The sequence below is a fragment of the Bos indicus genome, chromosome 7 (genome assembly GCF_029378745.1).
Source record: "Bos indicus isolate NIAB-ARS_2022 breed Sahiwal x Tharparkar chromosome 7, NIAB-ARS_B.indTharparkar_mat_pri_1.0, whole genome shotgun sequence".
Lineage (NCBI taxonomy): Eukaryota > Metazoa > Chordata > Mammalia > Artiodactyla > Bovidae > Bos > Bos indicus.
The window spans coordinates 57,010,355-57,025,600 of record NC_091766.1 but is presented as its reverse complement, the minus strand read 5'-3'; the positions used below and the strand labels follow the sequence as shown (position 1 = coordinate 57,025,600).

The 15,246-nt window shown below is 37.1% G+C and overlaps 2 protein-coding genes across 3 annotated transcripts in view; both read left to right on the top strand.

Annotated features, from left to right (window-relative positions):
- The window catches only part of LARS1 (leucyl-tRNA synthetase 1), a 70,543-nt gene extending 65,742 nt beyond the window's left edge, over window positions 1-4,801 (top strand). For both annotated transcript variants that reach the window (XM_070793742.1, XM_070793741.1), the window contains one exon: window positions 4,410-4,801. In XM_070793742.1, the coding sequence (XP_070649843.1) occupies window positions 4,410-4,424 (15 nt within the window). In that variant the 3' untranslated portion in view covers window positions 4,425-4,801. The remainder of the gene's footprint in view (window positions 1-4,409) is intronic.
- A 143-nt stretch (window positions 4,802-4,944) lies between these two features.
- Window positions 4,945-15,246, top strand: part of PLAC8L1 (PLAC8 like 1) — a 32,064-nt gene continuing 21,762 nt past the window's right edge. The window contains exon 1 of the mRNA XM_019965170.2: window positions 4,945-14,925. Coding sequence (XP_019820729.1) covers window positions 14,801-14,925 — 125 coding nt within the window. The 5' untranslated portion in view covers window positions 4,945-14,800. The remainder of the gene's footprint in view (window positions 14,926-15,246) is intronic.

The window sequence follows — 15,246 nt, the reverse complement described above, 5'->3', positions numbered from 1 at the left end:
TTGGTGACGTGGCCATGTCACTTAAGCTCTAAATTGATTTCTCTTTTCATAAAATGAGAGCACTGGATTACGTGTTTTTCCAGGATTCCATCTAGCTTTATTTTGAAAAATATTGATTGATTGATTTGGCTGCTCCAGGTCTTAGTTACACCATGTGGGATCTTAATTCCCTGACCAGGGATTGGACCTGGGCCCCCTGCATTGGGAGCATAGTCTTAGCCACTGGACCAGCAGGGAAGTACCAGGATTCCATGTAGCTTTAAAATTGTAACAAGCAATTTCCATCTGTCAGAGATATTCAAAATTAAGTAACATGTTCCCTTAATATTCCAAATTAACCTGCTTAACTGAATCTGTTCCTGGGGAAGGAAGAGAAGAAAATAAAATTTTTTGTGTGTCTGCCATGTGTTAGTCATTTAATCCTTTTACAACTCTCTAACATTGAGGGTATTATTCCCTTTTTGCAGATGATGAAATAGAGGTTTGAATGGCTAAATAATTTACAAAGTTCATACAGCTAGTAAATCTTGGAGCTGGAATTCAAACAGTTCAAACACAGGTCTCTTTGTCTGCAAAGCTCATATTCTTTCTTTTAGACAATATGCCTTTGAGTAAAATATGTAAATAATCTTAATTTATTAGCAAGATTAAGTCTATATCTTTTATGATTAGATTTGATATAATAATTTATAGTTCCTTTTTTAAATCACTCAGCTGATCTTATGCTGAGAAGAGTGTGAAGGGAGTTAGTGTGTTTCTAAATTATTTTTCTTCCAAATTATGAAGACAAATTAATGTTGAGATCCCTGTTTTGCATGATCCCTCCCTTCTGTTCTTGATGGCAATCAAGAGTTAATTGGGGCCACATACCATCAGTATAAAAATTTCCTGAAAAGATTTACAGATCCCATACAGTGACCTAATTTTTGACCTTGTATTCAGGGTAACAATATTCCGTTTACATAGAAGACTTAAAATAGCCCTGTGGAATTCATTCTGCCATGCATTTTTTGTTCTCTCGAAATTTTTGAGAGACTATTGTGTTTGGTGTGTGTGTAGAGATAAGTGTGTATGTAAAGACACCTGTGTAGGTACTAAGGGTTTTGGGGAGTCCACAAAGTACTGTTCACTAGGAGACTGCATTTCCTGAAGGAGTAGGGGACTTAACTATTGAAGTACATAATCTCTAAGGAGAAACTGCTGAGTACAGTAAGAGAGGTACAAATACCATTTATAGCAGAGAGAAAGGTGAGCTTATTTGTTTCCAGCTCTGGTGATCAGGGGTGATTTTATGGAGAAAACATCATTTGGATGGGCCCTGTGAGGGGGAAGGGAATGTGTGTGCTTGCACGAGGGAAACACTGACAACATGTTTCACTGTGCACCAGCAATATGTTAGGACTGGGGATGTTTTGTTTTTTGTAGACATTTAAAAAAATTGTGGTAAAATATACAAACCATAAAATTGACCACGTTAATCATTTTTTAAGTGTGTAGTTCATTAGCATTAAACATTCATATTGATGTGCAACCATCACACTCTCCATTTCTAGAACTTTTTCATCATCCCAAACTGAAACTCTATCCATTAAACAATAACTTCCCATTCTTCCTCCTCCTAGTCCCCTTCTAGCAAGAGCTCTTTTATTCTGTGTATTTGACTCTCCTAGGTACCTGTATAAGTGGAATCATGCAATATTGTCCTTTCGTGTCTGTCTTATTTCACTTAGCAAAATGTTTTCAAGGTTTATATATGTAGCCATTTAGCATGTTCCCTCAATAAACCAGGTACTGTAGAATGGTAGTGCCATCCTTGCAACTTACAGGCCACAAAAAGCAGAACTTGAAAATTTTGAAGTGTGAACATACAGGAAGCCATTTTGTGGCCTTCCTTTTTGCTGTTTTATATTGCATATATTAGTCATGAGAAAATTTTGTAACGGGAAGAACTCTTAACTCTGAAGAACAATAAAATAGCTTCTAAAGAAAATAGGTATTTGTGTGCACCCACTGGATAGGATAATTATGAGGTTGTAGTGCATAAGAGGCTTTATTCGTGTGTTGGAAATTGGATTATATAATATAATGTGAAACCTGATTTCCCTTTAAATACTCTCAGATACAGCACTGACTAGGTTCTTTGGAACTGTACTGGTGTGTTTTCTTCAGCTTGTCTTTTCTCACTGAGCTTTTGGCATAATTCTTACTTCCTTTGTTATTCTAGCTGTGAATAATGTTATCATAAAGTGCTTTAAGTTTGATGTTAGTAGCTGCTGTGAATTTTGGAAAATAGAGAAACATTAGGGGGAGTTTGCAATTGATATTCCTCCAAGTATCTACAGAAGAGCTCTAAACTTAAGACTTTTCCAAAAGCCCTCAGGATTCTTTGATATCTAAGAGAACTGAGTATGTGAAATGAAAAAGGAGTGAAATTCAATAACATACTTCTCTGTCTGCTATGATAGCCAGCAAGTTGTCCAATTAGTGCCAATTGTATTGAGGGTGATTATGATCTAAGTCCAGGAGGAACTAGGAGCTAAAATCATCATTTCACTCCACAAAGGCTGTGGAGTAACTATTTGATGATAATGACTTTAAATCACTTAAAACCCATGCCACATATGAACTAATAATTTGGAGGTGAAAAGCTCCATTTCGCATTATCAATCCCTAAGGACTTTCAATCATTCTCATCTTTTCTCTAAGTGCCTTAAATCTTGTGTAGTTGCAGATTTAAATTTCAACATTTTCAATGATAAGACAGGTCTGGGATAAGAAAAGATAGTAAAGCCACTAAGAAAGCCCCAAGAATTTTATTTGCAGTAATGAAGTACATGGGGAAACATCAAAGCAGATGTGTTTTGTCACTTAGGAGCCTGATTGGGTATTAAGGCTTCTTTGAAATAGTTTGATTCAGAATTGCTTGGAATGATGAGGGAGGTCTGTTTCAGAGAGATTGAGATGGAGGGACAGAGGCATATCTGCGGTAAAAAGCCTTGTGCATAAAATCTGCTGGCAGGACTTGTCATTGCTTCTGTAAGAAAATAATTTGATACCACCGATGTGCATGTTGAATTACAATAGCTATTAAAGTGAATTGTATTCTTCCGCTCAAATAAGACCATGGCTGTCATGAAGATTGGGCCTGCTCCTTTCTCATTTTAATTTTCAGGGCTTGTGCTGTATCTAGGGATAGATTATATGGCCTCTGCAGAACCTCTGTAAAGACTCTTAGGCAGGATTGCCTTCATGGTAGTTGCAGGTAATTGCTCTGTAAACCCTCAGATCCCTACTCTAAGCTTGTCATCCTTTAGTCTTTGTTTCCCAAGGATAATAGAATGCCTGGATAACTTGTACTCCTCGAATAGCTGCCAGCTGCATTAATGTCTCCTTTTATCTTTTTTTAAAATCTTATCCCTCTCATGCTAAGAGTCATAGTCTCAAGGCAGCATGAGGGAGTATAGCTCACGGACCACCCAGCAATCTACTTTAGAAAAGGGTGGGAAATAAGTCAGAAGATATCTTCAGTTTCTGTAGATCAAGTTAAGCATAAACTAGCCATGCTGCGCTTAGAATGAGCAATAAGCCCAGAATCAGCATTTGTAGTCATTTATGGTGTTTTTCCACCTTGTAAAATAAAGCCATTTGATGTTGAAAAGTCTCAGAATTGCTGAAATAAATACATTTCTTTTGGGCTCAGTTGTTGGCAGGATTGTTGCATCATAAATTTGTTCAAGGGACAAGCGCTTTCTTTGCCAGGAGCTGTCTTATCAGCTTGCACAAGAGCAGATCAGGAAAATCTCAAGCAGGGGAGGGTTGGAGCTCATCCAGAAGCTCAAAATTCTAAAGTCTGTGCCCTTTCCCCGTGTTCTTCTCCTTTCGTTGTCTCTCATCAGCTTGTTAATACACTTTTCATCATTTAAGCAAAACAAGAATCTGGTAATGCTGTTTCTTAGAGTAGTAATTCTTTTTCCAAAATTATCTTCCAAAAGAAAGCTACAGTTCTTGCCCTTTTAAATATTCTAAGAAGCAAGATAAGAAAAGGAAAACAAAAAACTTTTAGGTTTTTTAATGTTCTGAAAAATGGTTAATTGAAGTGTATTAAAAGTGATTTGAGAGAGCATGTAGGATAATGCTCAAAAATATACTCAATCCCTCCCCTTGGTTTATAATTCCAGATGTGTTATACAGAAGTTCTGCCAGTTTTTGATCTGGGTAAAAGCCGACAGAGGATGAAGATTTATTAGATTTATCTTTGCTTTCTGAGTTTGGGTCCTGTTTAATAACCTGATGAAAATATTTTTTAAGATATAATGAGTGTGTTTAAAACATGAATTATGAGACTCAGGCATGGGTTTGAGCCGGTGACTGTAATTAAATGTTCGTATTGCTACTTTATTTTGCTGTAGACCTTTCCAAAGTGAAACTGATGAGATTTGACGATCCAGTGTTGGGGCCTCGGCGAGTTCCTGTCCTGGGAAAAGAGCACGCTGAAAAGACCCCCATTTCTGAGCATGCTGTTTTCCACGTGGATCTCATGAACAAGAAAATTCATCTTACTGAAAATGGGCTACGGGCAGATATTGGTGATACAATGATCTATTTAGTTCATTAAACAAAGGCACAGGAGATTTACCCTGGTTTTTGAGGATATTACTGCTATGATTGTGCCTATAGGTAGGCTCTGAGAACCTTAGGCTGGACCTAAATAGATTTAATTTCTGACCACCAAATTCTGCATGTACTTGTAACTATACCAAGTTTTCTTCAATTCCTGGACCTAATAAATTTTTTTTCCTTATTGAGGCCTCAAATAGAAATAGTTTGTACCATACTTTGTTTTTTGTTTTTGTTTTTTAACAGATGTTTGCTGTTTCCCAGAAGCTGTGAGTACTTCAGGTTAATGCAAAAGTGTCAGTATGCTTCTTGTATGAGCTGTACTTCATGTTATTTATGAGGGGTAAGGAGTAGCTAGCAACTTTTTTATTACATCCGTTATGGAGTTAGCTGTTTTTCTTTTTTAAGAAGAGTAATTAGATAATCAGTTTTCCTTTTTAAAAAGAACTCTGATGATGATTTTAAAAGAACAAATGAGAATATTTTGATTTGATTGTGATCACTCAGTATTTTGTATAAAGAACAAATAGGTCTTAAAATAATTTCTTTTAGCTTTGATATATTCAGTTAGCCACCAACAGTATTTTTTCAAGGCTAGTATTGATAATTTATAAATAGTTATTTGATTATATTAAATTTAGGTGTTTTAAAGAAGAGAATTTTTTCCGCCCTCAGAAATCTGCATTTATCAGATTTACCTTTAGTCCAGTTGTGTTTAAAGATCAAGCCAACAGTATTGCATATTTATTTTTTTTATTCTTTCTGGAATGTCTTTAGATATTGTCTGTGTCATCTCTTTTCATATGAGGAGAAAATATTAGATATTGACTGATAGCAAGAAAACAATTGCATTTCTTGAAGGATTTCATGTGGAGAAAGACCAATTCTGATAATCCTAGGAAACCTGAACTCTAACTTTCAGGTCATATGAAGAGATTTTATTGCGCTTCCTTAGTTTGCTTCATACGATTTGAGATTACAGGGCCTAGTTGAATGCTTTATTACAGATTCATTAAGACAAATCATAGAATGTTAGAACTGAACGATCCTTTAGAGATCATCAAGTACATATCATTGTTTATCTGCTAGGAGCCGGCAGCATAGTAGAGTAGATAAGATTACATGCTCTGAGGTCAGACTAGCTAAGTTAGATTTCCATTTCTTCCATTTGCTACTTGTGTGCTTTTGGCCAGTTACTCAACCCATTTCTTCATTTATAAAATGAAACTAATAATGTACCTACTTTCTAGGCTTATTGTGAGATACTCAGAGGAAACAATCGAGGAAAATCTTACATATATATTAATAGCATAGTGCCTGGCAAGTGGTAAACCTTCTGAAATGCTGCTGCTGCTGCTGACCTTCAATGATTGGTACTGAATACTACTATACAACTATATCAGGGTATAGTAGTAGTAATAATAATTGACTTAGGACTAATAGGATTACTATGGCTGATAATGATGTCATATTTGTTTGGTTCTTTTGGGGCAGCTAATTCATTTGCCTTCCATTAGATTCTTTTGTTGCTCCCTCAATCTGCATAGCTGTAGTTACTCCCTAAATCAAAGTAAGTAATCCTTCCTAAGGCCTAAACAAAGGCTACTTAGGTGTAACTTGGCAAATTAAATGAAATGTGCTTGGTCAAAAAAAGAAAAAGAAAAAGAAAGGAAAATAATTATACTATTGTGAGTGATTGTGCCTGTTTTAATAAATGAGCCTATGAACCTGTACTTCCTTGGATTACAGGTGAGTTGGGATTCATGGATTCTCTGTTCCCTCAGTCTCAATTCTAATATCTCTCTCCTAGAATAGATGTCTTGCTAGACTGAATATGTTTTTTTTGTGTTTAAAGATATGTAAGTTTTGTATAAGGAAGCCTCTAAATGTAAGCCTATTATTTTATTTGATGTGCAGCTGAAAAAAACAGCAATTAATTGAAATACTGAGGGAAAAACAAGTTGCTTTGGGCTTATTGTATTAATATCATAGGAGGTAGTTACCTTCCTAAATGAACAATGAAACAGAATTCATCAACAAAGGAAAAACCTATGTAATCACCTCACAATCAAGGAATAGCACAATGTCAGCACCTCAGAAGCCTCCACCCTTAAAGACAAACTTATGGCCCAGTGTATGAACAGTCTTTATACATGTTACATGTGAGATTTTAAAGAATGTTTATTCTGCAGTTGTGGAGTTCTGCATACGTGCATTAGGTCATAGATGCAGATTGAATTGTCCAAATCTGTATCCTACTCTTCTGTTTTCTTAGTGTACTCTCCATTTTGGAGATGTACTAAATCTCATGACCCCGGATTAATACATTTCTCTTCTAGTTCAGACAACTTTTGTTTTATATATAATATTTTATGCTGTGTTTGATGCTATATATAATATTTTGATCTATATAAAACAGTTTTTGTTTTATATATATTATGATGCTTCTGATGTTATTCAGAAAACTGAATAACAGTCTTCTTTTGGTTAGTGTTCATATAGAATATCTTTTTCTATCCATTTACTTTTAACCTTCCATAGCTTTGTGTTCTTTTTAAATTTTATTTTGCCAAATTTTAAACCTATCTAAAAGTTAAAGTAATCAGCCAGTAAACACCCATCACTGAGATTTATCAATTTTTAACATTTTGTTTCATTTGTGCTCTCTCTTTAAACATACATTTTAAAAATTTTATTTTGGGATAGTTTTAGCTTTATAGAAAAGTTGGATCTAATGTATGGAATGGAGAAGGCGATGGCACCCCACTTCATTATTCTTGCCTGGAAAATCCCATGGACAGAAGAGTCTGGTAGGCTGCAGTCCATGGGGTCGCTTAGAGTCGGGCACGACTGAGCGACTTGACTTTCACTTTTCACTTTCATGCACTGGAGAAGGAAATGGCAACCCACTCCAGTATTCTTGCCTGGAGAATCCCAGGGACACAGGAGCTTAGTGGGCTGCCATCTATGGTCGCGCAGAGTCGGACACGACTGAAACGACTTAGCAGCAGCAGCTGCAGCAATGTATGGAAAGTTCCAGTACACCCTTTATTAGTTTCCCCTAATGTTAACATTTTATGTAGCCTTGATTCAGTTGTTGCAAGTAAGTAATATTGGTACACCGCTATTAACTAAAGGCTTCATTAGGACTTTACCAGTTTTTCCACTAATGTCTTTTTGCTAATATAGGATCCTATCCATGATACCACCTTGTACTTAGAATATACTTTTTAAAAATTTTGAGCCATTTGACAGTAAGTTGCAGAAACCATGACAATTCATTTTTTAATACTTTAGCATGGAACCCCTAAGAACTAGGACATTTTCCTGTATAAAACACAGTATACACATATCTTGCCCAAGAAATGTAACATTGGACATGTATTTTATATGCACAGTATAGTTTAGCAATATTAGGTAATAAGCATTCCTAATACATGAAGTAATAAAATTTCCAAAATATCTCATCAATAAATTTTTTTCAGCATCTATCCAGAGATTAAGCATTACATTTTGTGTTCATGTCTCTTGGTCTCCTGCACACTACAGCAGTTTCTCAGCTTTTCTTTTTTAGTCTTTCCTCACAGTAAAATTTTTGATGGGACTCTATGCCAGTTGTTATTAAGTTTGCCTCACAATCTAGATTTGTCTGTTTTCTCCTGGTTGAATTCAGATTTAAGTCTTGACAAGAGCACTACATGAGTGATATTTCCCATTGCATAATGTATTCATGATTGCTGGATTCATATATTGTTGGCATATTCCTATTACTGATGATGCTAAGTTTGATCATTGATTAAAGTAGCATCTTTAGATTTCTCAACTGAAAAAGTGATCTTTCCCATTTATAATTAATAAATAGCCTATAAGGTGATATTTTAAAACTTATGTGAATATCCTGTTTGCTGGCAAACTTTCAGGAAATGGTAGCACTCATGGATCATTTTTCTGCCAGTAACTACACTGGTATGAGAGTTCTTAATTTTACGATTTTTTTTTTCTCCATTTATTAGGTATCGTTCTTCTGTAAAGAAGAGATTTCCCCTTTGTTTCCAATTTTTGTCTTTCTTCATTCTTTACAAACCACTATGGACTGATGGATTTTTTTTTTTCATATATGCCATAACCTATTACTATCGTTATGCTTTGACTGCCCAAATTTTGCTGAGTTGTTACCCAATGGGAGCCCCTTCAAGCTGGTTCCTATGTCCTTTTGCTGTCTCCTCATCAGTCTTGGAACATTTCTTTGCTTACTGGTACAAGAAGTTTCCAGCTCACCTTGTATTGTCCTGTCCCATAGCAGGAATCAGTTTTTTTCTCCTGGGAGCCCTGCTTCATTTTAATGGAGAATGGTATTAAGAAATCAAGATCTGGGTGTTTTGTGTGCTCATTGCTCCTAAGTTTTTTTTTTTTTAGGCCTTTCCAGTGGTCAGAGCTAAGAAATATATGTATACATATTTTTAAAATCATAATTTTATCTAATGCCACAATTCTTCCTTGCCTTCTTCCTGAAAATATTTGTATGTTTCTTCTCACAGAGTGAGAACTCTGGTTCCCAAGAACCTCAGTATATTTACTCATTTGGTCTGTTAATAATTTTGAAATTACCAATCCAAGGCTACTATGAACAACAAGTTTACTAAGTAGAGTTCAATATAGATTTTTTTTTGAAAAATTTTGCACTTCTTTATGTCCTTAAAATGTTTCACACTAAAACGTATAGACAAAGCATATAGACAAAGTTCAGATGTTACCTGAATTTCGAATTCCTTTTCATTTGTGGTTTTAATACAGTCATTTGTTTCTATTTTCATTCAATTTTATGCTGTGTTTTTTCCCTTTCTATTTATTTTTTGAGTAATTAAAATACTTAACACTGTTCAGAAGTCAAAATTACATCCATTCAGAGAATTTTTACTTTTTGCACAACCTTCCCATATTCTGTAGCTAACCGTTTCATTAGTTTCTAGATATCTTTCCTGTGTTTCTTTATCCAAAAGCAAGCAAATGTTTATTTTTATGTACTTACTCTTTTATCATTAAAAAGTCAATATTATAATTGTTTTATACCTTGCTTTTTTAACAACTTTATTTTTGATTAATATATATGTAAATATCTTTCTATTTTAGTTCATGGAGATCTCTTTCTTTCTTTGTCCTCCTCCTTTTCTTCCTTTGTCCCCTTCTGTCCCTCCTCTTCTTTCCTCTGTGTTGTAGTATTATAAAGGTGTACCATAATTCGTTCAACTAGTCTCTTATGGATGGGCATTTAGGTTGTTTATACATTTCTGATGTTTTATAGAATCTGTATAGAATTATATAGTGGCAAACTTTGTGGATATGTAGTTTTGTATTTGTGGAAGTGTATCTTAATAAATTTATAGAAGTGTTATAGAAGTGAGCTTGTACATTCAAGAGTAAATGTGTATATAGTTTTGTTAGCAGATAATCTGGGCAAAACATATTAGGCAGAGGGTACAGCAGGTGTGAAAGCTCTGAGGCAGGGGCATGCAGTGTGTTCTAGGAATAGAAAAGATGCCGCATGAAGAACAGGCCTCAGGAGAGCAAGTGACCTGTCCATATCCCATACACCAGTGGCAGAGCTGAGTTAGAGTCCTGGCCTCCATGTCTCCAGTCCGTTGCAGCACACGTATTAGACAAGGAATGCAGGCATGAGAGACAAGAATGCATTTGACCAAGGCCAGCGATGTCAGGGCTGTTAGGTCAGAAGAGGGAAAAGTTTGTTGGATTCGAGTCAGATAAGACTTCGCAGATGAGATGGGACATGAAGGGTGATTAGGATTGGAGTAGCAGCTAGGAGGGAGAAGGCAATGGCACCCCACTCCAGTACTCTTGACTGGAAAACCCCATGGGCGGAAGAGCCTGGTAGGCTGCAGTCCATGGGGTGGTGAAGAGTTGGACATGACTAAGCGACTTCACTTTCACTTTTCACTTTAACGCGTTGAAGGAACTGGCAACCCACTCCAGTGTTCTTGCCTGGAAAATCCCAGGGACGGGGGAGCCTGATGGGCTGCCGTCTATGGGGTCGCACAGTCGGACATGACTGAATCGACTTAGCAGCAGCAGCAGTAGCAGCAGCTAGGAGAGAGCAGAGCTGTGTTTCTAGCTTTTAGAACGATGTGTGGATGACTGCTTGGAGGTGAAAGCAAATGCATGGCTTGTTTGGGAGATGATGCCAGGAATGGAATGTTTATCTTGGCAGAATGAGAGAGAAATTGGAAATAGATAAGTTAGCAGTAAGTTGGGCCTTATAATGATTGTTGGATTCTAGGCAGATATTCGAAGTTGATTTAATTACCTCAAGAATCATTGCAAATTTTTGAGGTGGGAATAAGATGACATGTTCCTTCATGTCTTTTACAGTTTGTGGTAGTTGTGTCTGCTTTTCTCTTGAGAAATTCATTCACTTAGTCATTCTAATGACTGTTTACTAGTTATCTATGTGCCTGGTTCTCAGAATTAGCTGATACTTTGTTCTGCTGTTCTCTCTCACTTTCTTTGGACATTACTTCACATCTGTCTTAGAGAATACTCAGTTACCACCCAAGATTTGTAGCATCAATTAAGTTTTCTAATTGCTCACTGCTCTCCTTAGAACTTATTTGGTTTTAAGGTAGGGAGGAAAAACCTTGCACACTTGAAAAACAAACAGGATAGGACATGATCCTTGCTCCTAAGTACGGGCTTGAGGAATGTGACAGAGGAGTGCTTCATGTCTTTCGCTGTGGAGAAGTCAGTGGTAGTTTGTTGTATCCCTTGTTTGCCTTATACTGGAGTTAGGTCTAGAACTGTGCCGTCCAATCATGTGTCTATAGAGGACTTGAAACGTGAGTAGTCTGAATTGAGCCGTGAGGTAAAAGCAGAGAATACACTTCAGATTTCAAAGACTTACTGTGACAAAGAGAACATAGAATACCTCAATAATAATTTCTTTTATGTTGATTATATGCTGACATAATATTTTGAATAAATTGGATTAAATAAAATATATTAAAGTTAATGTCATTGATTTTGTTTTACTTTTTAAAAAAGGGCTACTGGGAAACTTTAAATTGCATATGTGACTTGCATTTTACTTCTGTTGGACAGCATGGTCTGTAGATAATGAGGTTGAGGTTAAACATTACTTCCTGTTGTCCCACTCTTAGTGATGCTAAATTTTATAATTTCTTAAACCCTTCATTTTAAAGATACATTTTGATTTTGATCACTTGCAGAACTTTTCATTATAAAAGTATGTATTTTTAAAATCACTTTCAGAATTTTTGTTTTAAAGATACATTTTGAGTATTTCTCCAGAGTTAAGATTGGTTATTTCTTTTACAAATGCAAATCTGTGGAGTGATGATTTGGCATCTTGGGAATATCCTATTCTCAATTTTTTGTCTCATGGTTTTATTACCCCAGTGCTTTCCTGAATACATTATGTTGGAGACTGTGAAAAATGGTGATTTTCTAATGCCAAAATATTACCAAACCAAACTTGGGTTTGCTTGTCTGCTGTGCAGCAAAGCCAATTTACTGACACTGGGTTGTGGTGAAGGGAAGTACAGCATTTATTTGTGGGGTGCCAAGCAGGGTTAATGGGCTTCCCTGCTGGCTCAGATGCTAAAGAATGTGCCTGCAGTGCAGGAGACCCAGGTTCGACCCCTGGGTCAGGAAGATCCCCTGGCGAAAGGAGTGGCAACCCACTCCAGTATTCTTGCCTAGAGGATCCCATGGACAGAGGAGCCTGGTGGGCTACAGTCCATGGGGTCACAAAGAGTCGGATGTGACCATGTGATTAACACACAAGCAGGGATAATGAACGGGCAGCTTGTGCTCAAAAGACCGGAACTCTGATGGCTTTTAAGTAAGAGTTTTTAAAGACAACATTTGGGGTGAGGGTTGTAGCTCCTTCAGTTTCTTCTGATTGGTTGATGGCGAAATAACAGGCTAATGTTTGGGGAATCTTACTCTTCAGCTTTCTCATTCCAGCTAGTTTCAGGTTTCTATGCTTATGATTAGCAGATAATCACCATCTTCTACCAGGTTGGTGGAGGAGGGGGCTTAGCTTCCACAGAAAAACTCAAAGATATGCATCAGATTGTCAGGTATATCCTTTGAGGAGCTAGGCCTCTGTTTTCTCACTGAACTGTTTGCTTTTCCTTTGTTTTTGCATTCCCTCACTTCCTAATTAGTAATTGCCTTAGTTACTTAGTGGGAAGGCCTAGGAGCCTAAAGGCATTTACTGCAAATAAAAAACAGGGAACATGGAGGGATTTCTGTACCTGAGAGGCCCCTGCAATATCCTGCTCAATTTCAGTTCCCCCCTTCTTTGATACTCCTTAATCCTGAGGGGAAGAGGGGCTGAACAAGGAAAAAAAGGTCTTTTTATAGCGTGGTAATTCATGAACTCAGCAAGGGAACTCTGTTTTAGGGGACTGGGTTTCAGCTATCATTTCTTTTCCATAAATAGTTGTCATTCTTCTATAAAGAAGAACATTCTTTTTTCTTCTTTCTCTTTTTCATTTATTTTTTAGGTGAAAGAGCTGTGTGGCATGTGGATTGGTCACTTTATTCAACAAATGCTGTGCTGTGCTCAGTCACTCAGTCGTGTCCAACTCTTTGCAACCCCATGAACTGCAGCCCACCAGGCTCCTCTGTCTATGGGGATTCTCCAGGCCAGAATATTGGAGTTGGTTGCCATGCCCTTCTCCAGAGAATCTTCCCAACCCAGCAATCCGAACCCAGATCTTCCACACTGTAGGCAGATTCTTTACCAACTGAGCCACCAGGAAAGCCCTGTACAATAGATGTTTGATGAGAGAAGCTGGGACAAATTAAATTTTAAAATATGGAATTAGCTTATGTTGTTCATTCTTCAAAGGAATCTTATTCTAAATCTTTTTGCAATGCTAGTACTCACTTCTTAATTTCTGTTATAACCTTGAATTTTCATAGATAGCACATTTATTCAACAAATTATGGAGTGCTTATTAATATTGTTTCGGACACTGTGTTAAGCACTTGAAATAGAGTGGTGAGCAACATGGCTGTCTTTCATGTAGGATTCATCCTTAGAGTTAACAAGACAATGAGAGCCGCCCGGACCTAGTGAATGAAGGCAGTCATGAAGCTATATCTGAAGGATCTTGATTGGGAGGGATTATATAGGCTTTTGCTAACAACCGTGTTCGTGTAAATGCTTTGAAGTTCAGAACCCTAAACAGTCATTCTTTATGGTTCTGATGAGAGGAATGTACAGTGTAGTTGGCTGCTGTTGTCTTTCTAGTGTAACACTGAATTGTGATTGCAGACCTTTCCCCTCAATGTGCAATTTTCTTGAATTTTTCTTCTCTAGGAACATTTTTCTATTGTTTCTGGTGTCCATGTCTCTATAAGGTATGCTTCAGAGGCTCCTAAGACCCTGAAGATGCAGAGCAGTAGGGAGGCAATCACCAGCCAAGCCCTGCCTTGTTCACTAGATTCCATTTGGCCACATAGGGAAGAGGCAGTACCATTCTCCTGCTGTAATCAAAGAAGTCCATCTGTAATCAAGAAGTCCTGTAATCAAAGAGTAGGAGACTTCTAGAAATTGTGAAAATCCTTAGAGGCTTGGGACAACTTAGCATAGCTTAAACTTTAGAAAACCATCTTTTATTAGGTGGTTTCAAGCATGATCTCTGGGCTTAAATACCTTCTGTCTCTGTTCTCAGGTTCTGGGACTCATGTCTTCTTGCTGAATTGGACCAGCAGCCTTGGGGGTGATGAGAGGCCCCTCCCTATCACTTCTCAGCTACAAGGCATGGCTGAAATATGTAGCTTCTGAGTCCCCTTAAGGAAAGGTCAAGTGATGCTTAGCTAGATAAATGTTTGCTAGAATTAACTCTTAAAGGGATTTTTCCGCCAAAGAGAAGTTTTCTTTTAATTTAACTTACACTATATCTTCAGCAGTATCTCCTTTCATGTTAGTAAGATGGCCTTGCCCACGGTTAGGTGTGTACCTGTCTTTAAAGAAATAAGATGTCTGTCAGTTACACTGCTATGACCTCAGGTTCCAGAATATCAAGGCAACATTCTTTAGGTGTTTCATTTTGAATTGAACCTAAGTTTAGAATCAGTCAGCTTATTGTTGAAGGGAAAAAGGATATCCCAAGTGACAAGAAAATACCTGTTAACTATGGATTGGTTTGGAAATTGCTTCTCTAAATTTCCTGAGGATGTTTCCTTTCTCAACACACATGCACCTCTGTTGCTTTCACTCATGTCATCTGAAGATGAACAACATTTTATCTCCAACCTGAGGTACGAAGTAGGGTGATTTTACCCCCAACTTTCGCTCTTTGGTTGGAATATCAAATCAATCTGTTCTTATAAGGAGCCAGGAAAAAGAAAACTGGGCTCAGGAAGAAAGTAGCTGCTATCATTTCCCATGTGTACTTGAAACGGGGGCAACTGACTAGTTCTTCCTGGCCTTGCTTGGCTGGTGAAAAGAGAAGAGCTGACTTGGATGAAAGGGTGTCCGTCTGTTCTTAACTTAAAATGATGAACACTGATCAAGTGAAACTTTATTTCTGGTGGCTGCCAGTAATCTCCACCCTTTTGAAATAAAAACTCAAGAGTCTT